General features: G+C 52.3%; 1 protein-coding gene across 1 annotated transcript in view; it reads right to left on the minus strand.

The window, feature by feature from the left end:
- IKBKE (inhibitor of nuclear factor kappa B kinase subunit epsilon) overlaps positions 1-17,841 on the minus strand; it is a 32,934-nt gene that overhangs the window by 10,416 nt on the left and 4,677 nt on the right. Inside the window, 13 exon segments of the mRNA XM_038749348.1 lie at positions 1,392-1,468; positions 2,653-2,765; positions 3,012-3,056; positions 4,107-4,153; positions 8,181-8,251; positions 8,541-8,632; positions 10,511-10,575; positions 11,930-12,126; positions 13,038-13,217; positions 14,437-14,547; positions 14,824-14,984; positions 15,303-15,484; positions 16,795-16,924. Coding sequence (XP_038605276.1) covers positions 1,392-1,468; positions 2,653-2,765; positions 3,012-3,056; positions 4,107-4,153; positions 8,181-8,251; positions 8,541-8,632; positions 10,511-10,575; positions 11,930-12,126; positions 13,038-13,217; positions 14,437-14,547; positions 14,824-14,984; positions 15,303-15,484; positions 16,795-16,924 — 1,471 coding nt within the window.

Consider the following 17,841-nt stretch of genomic DNA (forward strand, 5'->3'; position numbering starts at 1 on the left):
GCCGGGGGTCGATGGCGGGACAGGCCAAGATCTTCAGATTGGACAATGGTCTCTGACCCACATGGGGGTCACAGTATGAGGGAGATTGATCGCCATTTACAGAGGAGGAAATTGAGGTCCAGAGAGGTTAAGTGGCTTGCCCAACATCACCCAATACGCAAGTCGTGCAGCTGGACTAGAACCTGCAACCCAGGCTCCCTGTCCCTGGTTCTTTCCAATCAATCGATCAGTGGTATTTACTTACTGAGTGCTTACTGTCTGCAGAGCACCATATTAAGTGCTTGGGAGAGCATTAAAATAAAGTAGGAAGACAGGATCCAGGAGTTTACAGTCTAGTGGAGGAGAGAGACACTGAAATGGCCAGGCTGTACCCTGAGGCAAAGGAGGAGTTCAAATGCCAGGTAGGGTGGTGCTATGTCTCATGAGGTATTACAGCTGCTTACAGAGTTGAGGGAGGGTGGCTAATGTCAGCCCCAGCTCTCCCTGGGTAAGAGAGAAGCACCGTGTCTTAGTGAATAGAGCACGGGCCTAGAAGTCAGAAGGACCTGGGTTCTAATCCTGGCTCCACTACTTGTCTGCTGTGTGATTTTAGGCAAGTCACTTCACTTTTCTGGGCCTCAGTTACCTCATCTGTAAAATGGGGATTAAGAGTGTGAGCCACATGCAGGACAGGGACTGTGTCCAGCTTGTATCTACCGCAGTACAAGTTTGTCATCCTGGAATCCTAAGTGCTGGGGCCGGGGATCACAGTACACAGTACCACAGTACATAGTAAATGCTTGATGAGTACCATAATTATTATTATTAAGAGTCTCAGGGAAACAGGGAAACTTCAGCATCAACATCATCATCCATGGTATTTATTGAACATTGACTGTGCAGAGCATTGGGCTAAGTCCTTTGGGAAGGCGTGGGATCCTGAAACTACTACAGAAATTGTAAACTCCCTGTAGGTAGGGATTGTTTCTATCAATTCTGTCTTCCAAGCACTTAGTACAGAGCTCAGCACACAGTTAGTGCTCAGTAAATACCACTGATTGACCCCTCGACCTCAGCTCCAGCATGCAGGGGTTCCCCAGCCCCAGTCCTGGCCCTGGAACCCAGGGGTCCAGGACCCCACACCCCGGCCCCTATCACAGGGGTTCAGAACTCCACACCCATTCCAACCCCAGCGGTCTAGGACCCATCCCCTTCACTCCAGCCCCAGCACACAGGGCTCCAGGACCCTCCCCGAGCCCGAGCCCTGGCACCCACGGTCCAGGACCCCCAATCCCAGCCCCGGCACCCAGGATTCCAGGAGCCCCCACCCCAGTCTAACAACCAGGACTCCAGGACCCCCCAGCCCCAGCACTTGGGATTCCAGGATGACAAATCTTGGCTTGGCCGCTCACCTGGCAGCATCCTGGCTTTCTTGAACTGCTTGTAGATAAGCTGCATCTTGTCCAGGCAGCAGTCAATCTGCTGGATGCTGCTGGCCGGAAGAGGGAACCAGGTCACGGGAGGAACCAGCAACCCTCAGGGTGGCCGGGAACCGGCGGAGAGCCGGGGGGAGGTGGGGAGAGCTGGGGATGGGGGCCCAGCGGGTTCAGACCTTCCCAATGACAACTTCATGTAGCAGGAGGAAGAGGGGAAATGTGCCACAAGGGCCCCTGAATGAGGGTGGAGGAGAGGCAGGACAGGCACTGGAGAAGTGGATACCGGCCTGTGACCCCACACATCCAACCCAGAACTCATAGCTAAGGATGCTTATGACAGCGCTGGGATCCCATGCAGTTTTTTTGTCTTTAACCCAGGCACACCTCAAAGTACTGGCCTTAAACTGCAGCAGGAGGAACGCAGGTAAAGAAAAGGACAATTTCCTCACACAAGGTGATTTTGTTTATGGGTTGGGAGGCAGGGGGTGTTCAAAATGACCTCTCAAAGCCCCTTCCAGTTGGAGGCATCTATGATCCTTTTTTTCTAGATTACTGCCTCCCCCCAGCTCTACTCCATTCACCTCCAGCCTGAAAACCCAGGCTTGTTTATTCAAGACACTCTGGTTCCAAGTTCAACTTTACTTCATGAACGTGTAGGTTTCATAGAGTGCTGTGAGATTTATAGAAAGGTAAGGATTATTATCCCATTTTGCAGATGAGGAAACTGAGGTCCAGAGAGATTACATAACTTGCCCCCGGCCATCTTACAGGCTGGTGGCAGAGCATAGACTCGAGCCTGGGTGACACCACTGAGCCAGAACTCGTAGCTGCCTCCATAACCCAGCCAGGGGGACCTTCCCCACTCTCCAGCTTCTCTAGGCCCTTCCCAACCAGACATCCTCATCTGGGCAGGGATGAGTGGACCCCGAGACAAAAAATGGGTCGGCGTGGGGCGTGCTCCCCTTTCTTTGAGGTCTCTCGCCAAAAGAGGAGCCTGATTGTTGCCACCGCCCCTGCCTTTTCCTGAGCTTGTGATCTGCCCTGGCTTCTCCTCCACTCTGGGGAGGCTGGGGGAGGCAGGGAGGCTCCTCCCCGGGAAATCTTCCCCCTCCCTCCATCCCCTTGCCTAGAGAAGCTCAGGTTGGTCGGGATATAGAACCCAGCTCGAAGATGGCTCAAAAACGAACGGACAACAACACGCTGCTTAAACCCCCGCAAAATAGGAAATCCCACAGACCTTCTGTCTTCATGTACCTGTTCCCGGCTCTTCGCCAGCTCAGCGGCCATGCTGCCCAGGCGGCTCCAGGTGTCCTGGATATTCTGGGACTGTCCGGAGAGAATCTCACTGATCTGGGTGGAGAGGAAGGGAGGGAGTGGGGAGGCAGAGGCGGGGCCGGGGAAGGTGGGTGGGAAGGGGGTCCAGTCACCAGGGATGCCGCAGTCAACTCCCGCCTGGAGACAGGAGGCCAGACTGGATGACCGCTCCTGTCGGCAAGGGGACCGCTCCCTTCCCCCGCCAATCCCCAATACCCTCCTCCTCCTCCTCCTCCTCCTCCTCACCTCCAACCCCACACCAAGCAGGCAGGACAAACTCACAGTCTGTAGTCTGGCTCTCAGTTCGCCCGCGGCTCGCAGCTCTGGCTCCTCACATGACCCAGAAGTGGGCATGGGCCTGAGGGAAAGAGAGCAGTCTGGGACAGGAGGCCCAAGGAATCTTTCCCAGGTTTATCGCAGGGGAAGAAGTCGCCCAAAGCTTGAGGAGCACACAATCCTGCTGGCTTCGTGGAGGAGGACAGCAGGGGCACACAAAGAAGCAGTGTGGCCTAGTGGATGGAGCATGAACCTGGGAATCAGAAGGACCTAGGTTCTAATCCCAGCCCCACCACTTGTCTGCTAGGTGACCTTGGCCAAGTCGCTTAACTTCTCTGTGCCTCAGTTCCCTCATCTGTAAAATGGGGGTTAAGACTATGAGCCCCCTGTGGAACACGGACTGCGTCTGCTCTGATTAGCTTGTATCTAACCCAGCAATTAGTACAGCGCCTGGCATATAGTAAGCACTTAACAAATACTATATAAAAAAGAGAAGAAATTAGGGTCTGAGGATACTGTGAGGTATCCTGCAGTTCCTCCCAGTCTGCGACTTGATCAGGGGCCAGTGGCAGAGCAGATGGTTGTGCAGAGGACATAAGGCAAGGAATACAGTGGGCAGAGTGTGGGTATAGCTCTCTCTCTCTCCCCCCTCAGAGACATGAGGGAGATTGGAGGGGGCATGACTCTCTCCCCTGGGGCCTTCCTTTCCAACTGTCTCTCTCAGACAACCACCCACCAGGTCCTGAGCTCCCCTTTGGGAAGCGACAGAACTCGGCTGCTCTAGGCTTTCCTGAGGGAGGAAGACCATGCAGAAAAGAAGTGCAACTGGGCAGATGGAAGAACCCGAGAAACGCAGCAGGAGGCTGCCCTGAGGGGAATTGCCGGCTTGGGGGAAGGCCAGAAAGACCTGGAGTTTGAGGGCCAGTGGAGGGGAAGATTGAGCTTCACAGGGAAGGGACACATCTGGGGAGGTGCAGGGCTGGAAGAAATGAGGTTACTGGGGAGAATGGAGATGGGAAAGGGATGAGGGAAGCTTTTGTCTATTTCCCAGGGGTCTTTGCTTCTAGGATATTAAAGCCAGGTCATGAGAAGCAGTGCAACCTAATAGAAAGAACCAAGGACTGAGGCGAAGACCTGGGTTCCAATCCCTGCTCTGCCACTTGCCTGCTGCGGGACCTTGAGCAAGTCACTTTTAACGTTTACAGAGTTTTCTCCTCTGTAAAATGGGGATTAAATCCCTGTTCTCCCTTCCCCTTAGACTGTGAGCCCCATGTGGGACAGGGACTGTGCCTGATTGTATTGTGCCTACCCCAGTGCTTAGCACATAGTAAGTGCTTAACAAATAACACCCTTATTTTCATTATGATGATTAAACTTTCAAGAATAGCCCAAGTGAGCTTCCCAGGGGAGTTAAGTGACCAGTGGAGCCAGGTGTTTTGAGCCATTTGGATTTCCAAACATGACTGGCTTTACTCAGGATGGAACTGAATTTGAGTCCAGCCCAGTATCGGTCAAATGTCCCCTAATCCAGCAATTGTATTTACTGAGTGCTTACCGGGTGCAGACAGCACTGTATTAAAGCAAATGGGAGAGTACAATATAACAGAGTTGGTCGTCACGTTCCCTGTCCACAATCTGCCTACAGACTAGAGGGGGTGACAGGCATTAATATAAATAAATAAATGACAGATAAGTACATAGGTGCTGTGGGGCTGAGGGAGGGATGGATAAAGGGAGCAAATCCAAATGCAAGGGCAACGCAGAAGGAAGGGGGAGAACAGGAAATGAAGGCTTAGTTGGAAAAGCCTTCAGTAAGTTTCTGAAGTGGGGAGAATGATTCTGCTGGATATGGAGAGGGAGGCCATTCCAGTACAGATGGGCCTTCCCATTCCCCTCATCTTCTTTTTTCTCCTCCTCCTCCTCCTCCCCTCTCCAGGCAAACCCACAGTGCAGGAATGCATGGCTCTGGTCCTTGATCCCAGGCAGAGGCTGGACCTCACCCCAGGGCTGGACAGAGCTGCTCCTTCCGGGATCTTCCCTGAACCGTTCGTTCCTCCAGCTCTCCCCCAGCCTGTTGTCTGCTCAACTTAGCCTCTGCCATGTGGGCTCCTGGATGAACTTTTCCCTCACTCAGGAACTCCAACCCTGTGCCTTGGGCCTCCTTCTTCCCTTTTCCCACCATCAGCAGTGAGCAGTCTGGCAAAGCCCCACACATCCTGCTGAGAGCGCAGTGAAACCCCTTGGGAAGTAGGAAAGCACCAACTCTACACAGAGGGTGGAGCAGGTAGGAAAACCCCAGTGAGTTTGGGAAAGACTGAGTTCTCCCGCCTGTTTCCAATCAACCAATCAATCAATAGGTGACATTTATTCAGTGCTTACTATGTGCAGAGCACTGAACTAAGCACTTGGGAGAATAATAATAATTATTATTATAATTATGGAGTTTGTTAAGTGCTTACTATGTGCCAGGCACTGTACTAAGCACTGCGGTGGATACAAGCAAATTGCGTTGGACATAGTCCCTGTCCCAGGTGGGGCTCACAGCCTCAATCCCCATTTTACAGATGAGGTAACAGGTGCAGAGAAGTGAAGTGACTTGCCCAGGGTCACACAGCAGACAAGTGGCAGAGCCGGGATTAGTACCCATGACTTCTGATTCCCAGGTCTGGGCACTATCCACTACTCCATGCTGCCTCTCATACAGTACAACGGAATTAGCAGACATGCTCCCTGCCCATCATGTTCAACCTTCCTGGGCTTCAGCCCATGGCAGAAAACAAGAGCCTTCCTGGCAAGTTAACTGCTGCCTTCCCTTCTCCCAGTAAGAGTCCCTGTTCCCAGCATCCTCCGTGTGCACCGAGCTGGGAATAAAACCCCAATGCTGAGAGCACTCAGCATCCCACCAACTGGGCAACCAGCCACACCGCTTCTTGGAAATTGGCACCACCTCTCCTCCGCGCCACCAAGAAGACTCCTTTACATCAAAAGGGCACCCACAGGACAAGGACTTCTCAAATAATAATAATGGCATTTATTAAGCGCTTACTATGTGCAAAGCACTGTTCTAAGCACTGGGGAGGTTACAAGGTGATCAGGTTGTCCCACGGGGAGCTCACAGTCTTCATCCCCATTTTACAGATGAGGTAACTGAGGCCCAGAGAAGTTAAGTGACTTGCCCAAAGTCACACAGCTGACAAGTGGCGGAGCCGGGATTTGAACCCATGACCTCTGACTCCAAAGCCCGGGCTCTTTCCACTGAGCCACGCTGCTTCTCGTAGCTTCTCTCAAAGCCTCGGAAAGACTGATTGCCACTGTAGTGGTTACTGAGGCTACAGGTGGGCCTTGGACTCGAGCCATGAGGAGCCTTAACAGTACCCTTCTGATTTTGTTTTTCTTTTATATGTTTGTCTGTCGTGTTTAACATTTCATCGTTCCTGATGTGTCTGTCTCTATACTCTTGGGTCGAGGGACAGGGCCCTATGTATTCTCTCCCAGCTCTTCAGTACAGTGTTCTGCACGCGGTAAGTGCTTCATAAATATTATTGGCAGGCCAGACTATTGCGGGGAATTAGGAAGATGCTGCGTTCAAGAAGATGGAGGATCTGGGAGCCTCCAACTCTGTGGGAATTCCAATTCTGAGTCTGGGGGAGTCCACCAGCCCCCAGGTCAGCCACCTCTCCTCTGAGAAGCAGAGATCCAGGCAGGAGGTGGTGAAGGGGAGTCGGAGAGATAGGGAGAGCGCAGCCGGAAGCAGGAAATTAAAGAGACAGCCCCTCTCCCTGCTTGGCACCCTCTCAGTGTGTGTATCCATGTGGTGCACATGCATGTGGGTGTGCGTGCATGCAGTTGTGCAGGTCAATGTGTGTGTTGTGGGGGGGTGGGGGGGCGTGCTCTCACAGGCTTCATCGCTGGAGACAGATCTGGACCCCTTCGTTACAGCCAACCTTAACTGGAGAAGAAGAGAAGGTGGATAAAGGACTCTTCCTGGGGTGAGGATTCCAGTCAAACTTAGGAATCAGCTAGTTGGCATGGAGGCAGCGAGCCCCCTGCCACCTTGGGCAGGGCTAAGCCAGCAGGCGTGGCTCAGTGGAAAGCGCACGGACTTGAGAGTCAGAGGTCACGGGTTCAAATTCCGGCTCCGCCAATTGTCAGCTGGGTGACTCTAGGCAAGTCACTTCACTTCTCTATGCCTCAGTTAACTCATTTGTAAAATGGGGATGAAGACTGTGAGCCCCCCGTGGGACAACCTGATCACCTGGTAACCTCTCCAGCGCTTAGAACAGTGCTTTGCACATAGTAAATGCTTAATAAACACCATTATTATTATTATTACTGTCCCAGCAGCAGATATGCAGGCAGCCTGACTGTACCCTTCAGGGTAAGGTGCAGGCTCTTTTATCATTGCTAATACCCCCTGGAACTGACCGGAGCCTAGAACCTCCCAAGGGCTGGGGGATGGGTTGAGAATGAGGCAGGAGAGGAAGGCAATGAGCACCCTCAACAGTTACTGCAGGAACATAGTGACTTCCATGAACTAGGGTAGAGGGAACCTGGGAAATCCAGCTGGTAAGAGTAAAGAGAGCTGGGCTAAGGGGCAAACAATCAATCAATTGATGGTAATTGCTGAACAGTAACTGTATGAAGAAAATTGCGCTAAGTGCTTGGGAGAATACAACAGAGTAGGTAGACATCATTCCTGCTTTCAAGGAGCATAGCCCAGAAAAAAGAGGTTCAGCGGCCCCTTGTAGTTGGATTAAGAAGGGGAGAAGGCAAGAACGATCTGTACCCCACATATCCCCCTCGCCCAGAGAGAGGTCCCAGCCCCACTGCCAAACCTCCTTGGTCTGCTGGCCAAGAGAAGTGGTCCCAAAACACCCTCGGGTAAATTCCAGCCACCTCCTAACGGAAAGAGCACAGGACTGGGAGTAAAAGGAGCTGGGTTCTAATCCCAGCTCCACCACTAACCTTGGGCAAATCACTTAATTTCTCTGAAAATCAGTTCCCTCATCCACAAAATGAGGATTCAATACCTTTCTCCCCTCCTACTTGATTGTGGGCTCCATGGGGGACCTCTCTAGTATCTGTCCCTGCACTTGGTTTGGTGTTTGGTATATAGTCAGCGCTTAACAGACACCACAGTTATTCTTATTACTTACCTGTCTTGCCCCTGGTCACTGTGGTTCAGGAAGAGTAGTGCCATCCGTGTTTTCTCCAGCGAGTGTCCACAGGAAGACTTGAGGATTTCTCTGTGGTAGAAGCCAACCCCAGCAACAAGGAAGGGGGAGGAGGAAGGATTAGTCCCTCCCCCAGGGCTCCCCTTTCCCCATCCCCTTACCCCACCCTCCCATCCAGACTGTATGTGGGGTGAGCAGGGGCAGGGCAGAGAGTTTGTGGACAGACTGATACCAGTGGAAGCCTGAGGGCCGCCCCCCGCTTCAGCCCCCCACCCTGGGGAAGAATAGTCAAGACGACAGCCCCTTTCCCTATTTTCTTTGCCCTTCCCCACTCCGAGCTTGCCCCGGCCCAGGAACCTACAGCAGCCAGGTGAGTCCCCTTAGCATCAGCTCCTGGCCCCTGTGCAGCTCCTGGGAAAGCCTGAGTGTCCGGTGCCCGGTGCCCAGCACACACTACGACAAGAAAGGAACTGCCTCAGCGTGACCACAGTCCACCTCCCCCAGCTCCTCCCTCTCTGCTCACTTTAGGGACCCTTCCAATCAGTGATAGTTTTATTTTGAAATGGTATTTGTTAAGCATTTACTAGGTGCCAGGCACTATACTTAGCACTGGGGTAAATACAAGGTTATCAGGTTGGACTCAATCCATGTCCCACATGGGGCTCACAGTCTTCATCCCCATTTTACAGATGAAGTAACCAAGGCACAGAGAATGATGGTGTTTGTTAAGCGCTTACTCTGTGCAAAGCACTGTTCTAAGCGCTGGGGAGGTTACAAGGTGATCAGGTTGTCCCACGGGGGGGGCTCACAATTTTCATCCCTATTTTCCAGATGAGGGAACTGAGGCCCAGAGAAGTGAAGTGATTTGCCCAAAGTCACACAGCTGACAGTCGGCAGAGCCGGGATTTGCACCCATGACCTCTGACTCCCAAGCCCATGCTCTTTCCACTGAGCCACGCTGCTTCTCCAAGAGAAGTGAAGTGACTTGCCCCAGGTCACACAACAGACAAGTGGTGGAGCCGGGACTAGAACCCAGGTCCTCCTGACCCCCAGGCCTGTGGTCTACTCACTATGCTGCGCTTATTCATTCAATCATTCATTCAACTGCATTTATTGAGCACTTACTGTGTGCAAAGGACTGTACTACATACTTAATTGAATGCTTCTGCTATGCTACTCCCAAGCCCAAACCATCCTAAGATCCCATCTCCTCCAAGAGGCCTTCCCTGACTAACTGTTCATTTTTCTATTCTTCCTCCCTTCTGTATCAACTGTGCACTTGTCTGTGTATCCTTAAACACTCTGATACTCACCCCAGCCCCACAATAATTGTACTAAAATATTTTTATAGTCTATTAATTCCCCTTTCCTAATCTATTTTAAGTTCTTCCCCCCCCCCCATAGACTGTAAACTCCTTGTGGGCAGGGCTTATTTCTAACAACTCTGTCACACTGTACTTTCCCAAGTGCTTAATATAGTACTCTGCATGCAGTAAGTGCTCAATAAATACCATTTATTGATTGATTGATAGATAGAAATTGTATAATAGAGATGCAAGGCCTAGTGGATAGAGCCCAGGCCTGGAAGTTAGAAGAATACGGGTTCAGATCCCAGCTCCACCACTCTACTGCTGTGTGACCTTAGGCAAGTCACTTTACTTCTCTGTGCCTCACTTACCTTATCCGTAAAATAGGAATTAAAGCTGTGAGCCCCATGTGGGACATAAACTGTGCCCAACCTGATTAATGATCTCTGTGAGACTGGGGGACGGCTGAATGCTGGTCAGTCGGTTAATCCTATTTACTGAGTGCTTACTGTGTGCAGAGCACTGTACTAAGCACTTGGGAGAGTACAATACAACAATAAGCATACACACTCCCACAACGAGTTTACAGTCTAGCGGGGAAAGTCAAAGTCAGAGTCAAATGTCAACATCAAATAATAATAATAATAATAATGGCATTTATTAAGCACTTACTATGTGCAAAGCACTGTTCTAAGCACTCGGGTGGTTACAAGGTGATCAGGTTGTCCCACGTGGGGCTCATAGTCTTCATCCCCAATTTACAGATGAGATCACTGAGGCCCAGTGAAGTGATTTGCCCAAAGTCACACAGCTGACAAGTGGAGGAGTAGGGATTTGAACCCATGATCTCAGACTCCAAAGCCCAGGCTCTTTCCACTGAGCCACGCTGCTTGTCAAAGTGATTATGGGAAACAGACCCATGTGCATAGGGGAGGCGGAAGGGATGGCAAATAGGGGAAATGAGGATTTAATTTGGGAAAGCCTCTTGGAGGAGATACAATTTTCATAGGGGATCGCCACGTACCTTGGCAGTGTTGTAATCCGCCAGCAGATCCACTTTAGGGACAAACTTGGGGATGTCAAGGGCCGCTGTGGGTGTAGAGGTGGGAATGTGAGTCTGGGCCCTAGGACAGAGCCCCTCCAAGCCCCCCTCCCACCCCGCCCCACGACTAGGCTGCGACCCTTCCTAGAATTAGACCTGGTGTCCTGCCTTCTGTTCCCACTCAATGACCTCTTGAGGCCAGCACGGAGGAGTATGCCTTTTCTGCCCCATTTTTTCTTTAGGAGTTGGCCAGCATTATTAGCCAACCTGCAGGAACCCGAATGGCACTACATTCCAACGTCAGTTCCTCCTCACATTTCCAAACCTCCACTCTCCAAGGACTAACAACAAGGAAGTGTGGAGACCTGGCTCTGGAATTCCTACCCACCCTCCCCAGTAGCCAGGGGCCAGGGGCCGATTGCAACGGGATCCCTGGTTTGAATTCTTTTCATTCATTCATTCAATCGTATTTATTGAGCGCTTACTGTATGCAGAGCACTGTGCTAAGCACTTGGGAGGGTACGATATAAAAATAGACACACACACTCCCTACCCATAAAGAGCTTACAGTCTAGAGGATGAGCTTACAGTCTAGAGGATTCTGAACCCAGCCCATCTGCCACGGCCTTTATTGGGCAAATTCTGCCTGGAACACGCACATAGGAGGAAGTCCTTCTTCCTGGAAATGAGGGGATTGGACAGCAGACCAAGGGTTTGGGTGTGCATTGCACATCCTTGGGCAATCTTTAAAGAGATAATAAACAGATTAGACTCCATCAGGCCCAGATGGGGAGGGTGTGGGCCTTCACCTACCTGGGCAGCTAAGGCTAGGACAAATGCCGGACAGATGTCTGGTGGTTTATGATGTTAGTGGCTCCTTGGAGCCAAATAATAATAATAATTATTAATAATTTGGAATTTGTTAAGTGCTTACTATATTCCAAGTACTGTTCTAAGCACTGGAGGGGATACAAGGTGATCAGGTTGTCCCACGTGGGGTTCACAGTCTTAATCCTCATTTTACAGATGAGGTAACTGAAACACAGAGAAGCGAAGTGACTTGCCCAAGGTCACACAGCAGACAAGTGGTGGGATTAAAACCCACATCCTCTGAGTCCCAAGCCCATGCTCTTTCTACTAAGCCATGAAACTCTAGTGACTCCACTCTTTCCTTCCCCCATTTCCCAGAGGGGAAGACCAAGACCCAGAGCTAAATCGCTTGTCCAAGTTGTTAGGTATTCCCCAGGGAAACAGCTGGTATTAGCCCGGAGTCTCCCAACCCTTCTACTCTGGTCCGGCCCCCAAGGATGAACATTAACTCCTTGATGGCAGAGATGGGGAATGAGACATCCATACACCAAACGAAAGAACAGTGGTGGCACCCAGAGGAGCCTAACTCACGATCCCGGAAGGTCAGGCCCACGGGACTCTTGGGCTCCACGCTGAGCAGGGTTAGGGGGCTGCTTGCCGATGTCTTCACGAGGTGTTGAGTGGGCAGGCTGGGCTCCAGGACGCAGGGGTGGCCCTCAAACAGATACTCCTGGTGGTCGGGGGCAATGTTGGTTTGTTTGAACACCGATTCCAGGAATACGGCCGTCCTGGGCAAGAGGAAAGAGATAAAAGTAGGTGCTGGGGTCGCACCTTTCATTCATTCATTCATGATGCATTCACTGAGCACTTACTGTGTGCAGAGCACTGAACTAAGAGCTTGAGAGAGAACACTATAACGATTAATGGACATATTCCCTACCCACAACGAGCTCACAGTCCAGAGGGGCCGCAGAGAGCCCGGCCCCGGCCCTGCCCATTAATTTCCAGCCTGGGTTCCTTGAGCAGGGAATTTCAGTCTTGTTTAAAGGTGGAAGAACAGATCTGGAGAAGTTCAAGAATTTGTGAGAGGTCAGGGGCAAAGCCAGAGATGGAACCAGGACACTTCCACCTTCCTTTCAAGCCAAGTGACTGCTCAAAATAATAATAATAATAATAACAATAATAATACTATTGAAGTGCTTACTGTGGCCCAGCACTATATTTAAGTATTGGGACAGATACAAGATAAACAGGTTGGGTTCAATCGCTGTCCCCCATGAGGCTCACAGTCCAAGTAGGAGGGAGAAAAGGTATTGAATCTCCATTTTACAGATGAGGAAAGAGATGCAGAGAAGTTAAGTGACTTGCCCAAAGTCACAAAGCTGGCCAGTGGCAGAGCTGGGACTATAACTCAGGTTCTCTGATTCCCAGGCATTGGGCTCTTTTCACTCGAGCTGCCCCTTCTCCAGCTTCTGCCATGAGTCAAGGGTGGAGAAGCTGGCCATAGCCTCACGGGTGGGGTTTCCCACCCTGGGGTGACCAGGTCCTCTGAGGCAGGTGGGCCTGCCCGCCCTATCCCACCATGCCCCTCCTCACTCCGCCCCTCCCTCCCCACCCACAATGTCCCACCCCGCACCCCCCCCAAGTCCATCCCGTCCGACCCCCCACTGCCCCATCCCAGTGCCAGCCCATCCTGTACGTGTTGTGGGTGTGGACGTAGATGTGGTGCAGGACGGCCTGCGGCAGGGAGAAGACATGGACGACGACCCTGTGGAGCGTGTCGCTGGTCTCCGCGAAGAACTGGTCGAAGCCCCAGCATTTCTCCTGATCCACCTCCAGGACGTTGGCCAGGATCGGCACCAGCCGGGCCTGCAGCCCTCTGGTTATGACCGGGGACCCCAGAACTCTCATCAGCCCCAGGCTTTGCCACTTCTCTGCTCCCTCACACCCTCTCCCTCCCGCTTCAACATTCCCCGGCACTACCATCTATTCTGCCCAGCCAGAACGGGGGTGCGGTGGGCCTGAGGGGGGATAACCAAAGGGCAGAGCTGGAGCTGGAGTTCCTCCTCCCTGACTCGAGTCCTGCCTCCTCCTCCATCTGACCCCAACCCAGAGGCCCAGAGTCAGGGGGAGCACAGAGAAGCAGCCTTCAGCCTCCTTCTCCTCCCTGAATCCTGCTCAACTAGAGAGCCCAGAGGTAGTGGGAGCACTGGGAGCCTGGAGACATGGGGAGCAGGATGCCACCTCCTTCTCCTCCTCCTCCTCCTGCCAAATCTGGCTCACTCAGGCAGTCCAGAGGTAGAGGGACTGCTGGCAGCCTGGAGAGCATGAGAAGTAACCAGCTGCCTCCTCCTCCCAGTACTTGCTCACCCTGACAGCCCAGAGGCAGGGGGAGGACTAATAATAATAATAATAATAATAATTTTAGCATTTATTAAGTGCCTACTATGTGCCAGGCACTGTACTAAGCGCTGGGGTGGATACAAACAAAATGGGTTGGACACAGTCCCTGTCCTACATGAGGCTCACAATTTCAATCCCCATTTCACAGATGAGGTAACTGAAGCGAAATGACTTGCCTAGGGTCATACAGCAGTCAAGTGGCAGAATTAGAACCCATGACCTTCTCACTCCCAGGCCCGTGCTCTATCCGCTAGTAATAATAATAATAATAATAATACTAATGATGATATTTGTTAAGCACTTACGATGTGCCAAGCACTGTTCTAAGGGCTGGGGGAGATACAAGGTAATCAGGTTGTCCCACGTGGGGCTCATGGTCTTTATCCTCATTTTACAGATGAGGGAACTGAGGCTCAGAGAAGTTAAGTGACTTGCTGGTAACTGGCGGAGGTGGGATTAGAACCCATGACCTGTGACTCCCAAGCCCGGGCTCTTTCCACTAAGCCACACTGCTTCTCACTAAGCCAAGCTGCTTCTCAATAGGAGTCTGAGGATAGTGGAAAGCGGCCCACCACTTCCTCCTCACAAATCCCAGGGAGCCTAGAGGCGGGGGGAGCACTGAGAACCTGGGAAGCACTGGGAGCCTGGAGAGCACAGGGAATGGTGTGTCACTCCTCCTCCCAAATCCCACTCACCCAGACAGCCGGCAGGTGGTGGGGAGGTCATAGCTCCACTCCAGGGGTCCGCTCTCCCGCTTCTGGATGCCTGCGATGGCCCCGGCCGGCTTCTCCGAGGTCATGCGGAACCTGGGGCCGGAGGCAGTGCTGCAGCCCTGGGCCCAGAGCTTCCCCACTTCCCTCCTCGCACTGTCCCACCTCCTCCCATTGTCCCACTGCCCACCACCCACCTCGGGCTGAGGAGGACCAGGCCCACCACAACCGACGGTAGCCCCAGCCTGGAAAACGAGTCCATCAGCCCAAGCTGAGACTCACCTAGGGCTACAGGGCTGACGGGACCCTTGGGGGCTGGAGCTGGTTTAGGGCCACCCCAACCCTACCCCCCGTCTTGCCCCGCCTCCATACATGATCTCCTTGTTCCGGCGGGGCCCACCAAAGGGCACAAAGGGGAGGCTGCCTGTGGCTGCGTGGTAGAAGGTGACCCCGATGCTCCAGAGGTCCACCGTCACCCCAAAAGCCTTTTGCTGGGGCTTCCTCAGCACGGCTCTCTCGTACACGTCTGGGTGCTGTGAGGAGCGGAGGGTTGTACTGGAATGGGGGGCTGGGGAGTTGTGAGCTGCCCCCAACCCCAACTTCGCTCTGATCCCCCAAATAGCCCCACCTCGACCTTCAGACTCTCCCCCTTCCCGGAGACAATGAGAAGACAGGGCAGGTGGCCGTCCACCTCCCCTGAGGATGTCTGCCGAATGCCACCACTACTGTTCCTCTCCAGGGGCAGAGAGATAGATGAAATGACCTTTGCGGAGCCAGTCCACCACCGTGAGGCTGGGGATTGGAGGGCGGCATGGGACCAGCTGAGCTGAGGAGCAGCCGGGCCAACTCACGAGATACTCTTCCGTGCCGTAGACCGACACGAACTTCTCGTCGTCGGCCAGCTCCCGGGCCGCGCCGAAGTCCGTCAGCTTGTATATGCTCTGCCCGGCTTCGCCCACCAGACGCATGATGTTCCCCGGCTTGATGTCCCTGTGCACGATGCCGTTCTCTCGGAGGTGGTTGATGCCAGCCACTAGGGATGGAGAGAGACGGAGGTGTGGGGAGGGGGCAGAGTTGGGTGGGAAGTCCTCAAGGGCTCAGGGCTGGGTAAATTTAGGGGTCTGAAACACAAGAGAAGCAGCGTGGCCATCATCATCATCATCAATTGTATTTATTGAGCGCTTACTGTGTGCAGAGCACTGTACTAAGCGCTTGGGAAGTACAGGTTGGCAACATATAGAGACAGTCCCTACCCAACAGTGGGCTCACAGTCTAAAAGACTGTGGCCAAGTGGATAGAGCACAGGCCTTGGAGTCAGAAGGACCCGGCTTCTAATCCTAACTATGCCGCTTGTCTGCCGTGTAGCCTTGGGCATGTCACTTCATTTACCTGTGCCTCAGTTACCTCATCTGCAAACGGGGTTAAGACTGTGAGTCCTAAGTGGGGACGGGCATTGGGTCCAACCTGATTAACTTGTAACTACCCCGGCTCCCAGTACGGTGGCTGGCATGTAGTAAACGCTTAACAGCTATCACAAAAAAATTAAAAAAAACTCATATTAGTGAGGGAGCCGGCCCTCGTTGGAGAGGAGGGGAAGGGGTTTCAGGTGATGGGGCTTGGGATTCTGTTCCCAGCTGGACGGCACGGGCAGAGGATGGTCACCTGCTCATTTCCAGGGTCGGGAAGAAAAATCAAGCTGGGCTCAATTGTAGCACAAAGGATTTAAGTTAGACTTCAGGAAGAGCGTTCTACACGTTGTTGGAAGTGGGTCGGCCCCTCGGATGGGTGGCTTGAGGAGCGGCTAGGATCCTCCTCTTGGGCTAAAACCCAACTGCCTGGCTGGGAGGGATATGGGTACGGTGGGGTGGGTGGGTGGGAGCCGGTGAGGGGCCCTTAGGGTCTTGCTCGGTTACCAGATGTCACCTCAGCTGCCTGGGTAATAACAATAATAATGATAGCATTTATTAAGCTCTTACTATGTGCAAAGCACTGTTCTAAGCACTGGGGAAGTTACAAGGTGATCAGGTTGTCCCACAGGGACAACCCCATTTTACAGATGAGGTAACCGAGGCACAGAGAAGTGAAGTGACTTCCCCAAAGTCACCCAGCTACAAGTGGCAGAGCCGGGATTTGAGCCCATGACCTCTGACTCCAAAGCCCGTGCTCTTTCCACTGAGATACGCTGCTTCTCTTGATCCCCCGGCTCTCCTCAGCCCCAGCAACCCCTTTGGCCCCCAGGGGTTGATGGTAGTGTGGCCAAAGGGGACTGGGTGGCTCTCACTGAGCACAGACCAGGGACTGACCCACACAGTGCAGCACCATGAGCACAGACCAGGGACTGACCCACACAATGCAGCACCACGAGGAATTCTTCCTCGGCCAGGCCGAAGGCGTTCTCGGGCTCCTCCAGCACCGTCAGCAGGCTCCCTCTGGCACAGTACTCCATCACCAACACCTTCTGCTTGCTGTTGCCCTGAGAGAGAGAGAGAGAGAGAGAGAGAGAGAGAGAGAAAGAGAGAGAGAGAGAGGAAGACAGCGAAGACGGGGGAGGCACCTCCCTCCTCACTTTTTTTTTAATGGTATTTGTTAAGCGCTTACTATGTGCAAAGCACTGTTCTAGGCGCTGGGGAGATTACAAGGTGATCAGGTTGCCCCACGGGGGGCTCACAGTCTTAATCCCCAATTTACAGATGAGGAAACTGAGGCCCAGAGAAGTTAAGTGGCTTTCCCAAGGTCACACAGCTGACAAGTGGTGGAGCCGGGATTTGAACCCACGACCTCTGACTCCTAAGCCCGCGCTGTTTCAATCAATTAATCAATCAATCAATCGTATTAATTGAGCGCATACTGTGTGCAGAGCACTGTACTAAGCGCTTGGGGAGTACAAGTTGGCAACATATAGAGACAGTCCCTACCCAACAGTGGGCTCACAGTCTAGAAGGGGGAGGCAGAGAACAAAACAAAACATATTAACAAAATAAAATAAATAGAATAGATATGTAAAAGTAAAATAAATAAATAAATAGAGTAATAAATAGAGTAATAAATAAATAAATAGAGTAATAGCTGAGCCACGCTACTTCCCACGCTCACTTGCTCTGAGAAAAAAAGAACAACCCTTCTCCAAGCTCTGTTCCAGTTTTCGCCTCACATGGGAAACGGTTCTCACCTTGCCTCTCCTTCCACTCTTCCTGTACCTCTCTCCGTCCTTGGATCCACCTTGCCCAACTGACTCCACATACTCCCCTGTCCCCAACCCCACCACCCTCTGTGAGAAAAAGATGCCCCTTTTTTTCTTTTTAAATGGTATTTGTTATTAATAATAATGACAATAATGATGATAGTATTTGTTAAGCACTTACTGTGTGTCAAGCACTGTTCTAAGCACTG

The sequence above is a fragment of the Tachyglossus aculeatus genome, chromosome 7 (assembly GCF_015852505.1).
Source record: "Tachyglossus aculeatus isolate mTacAcu1 chromosome 7, mTacAcu1.pri, whole genome shotgun sequence".
Lineage (NCBI taxonomy): Eukaryota > Metazoa > Chordata > Mammalia > Monotremata > Tachyglossidae > Tachyglossus > Tachyglossus aculeatus.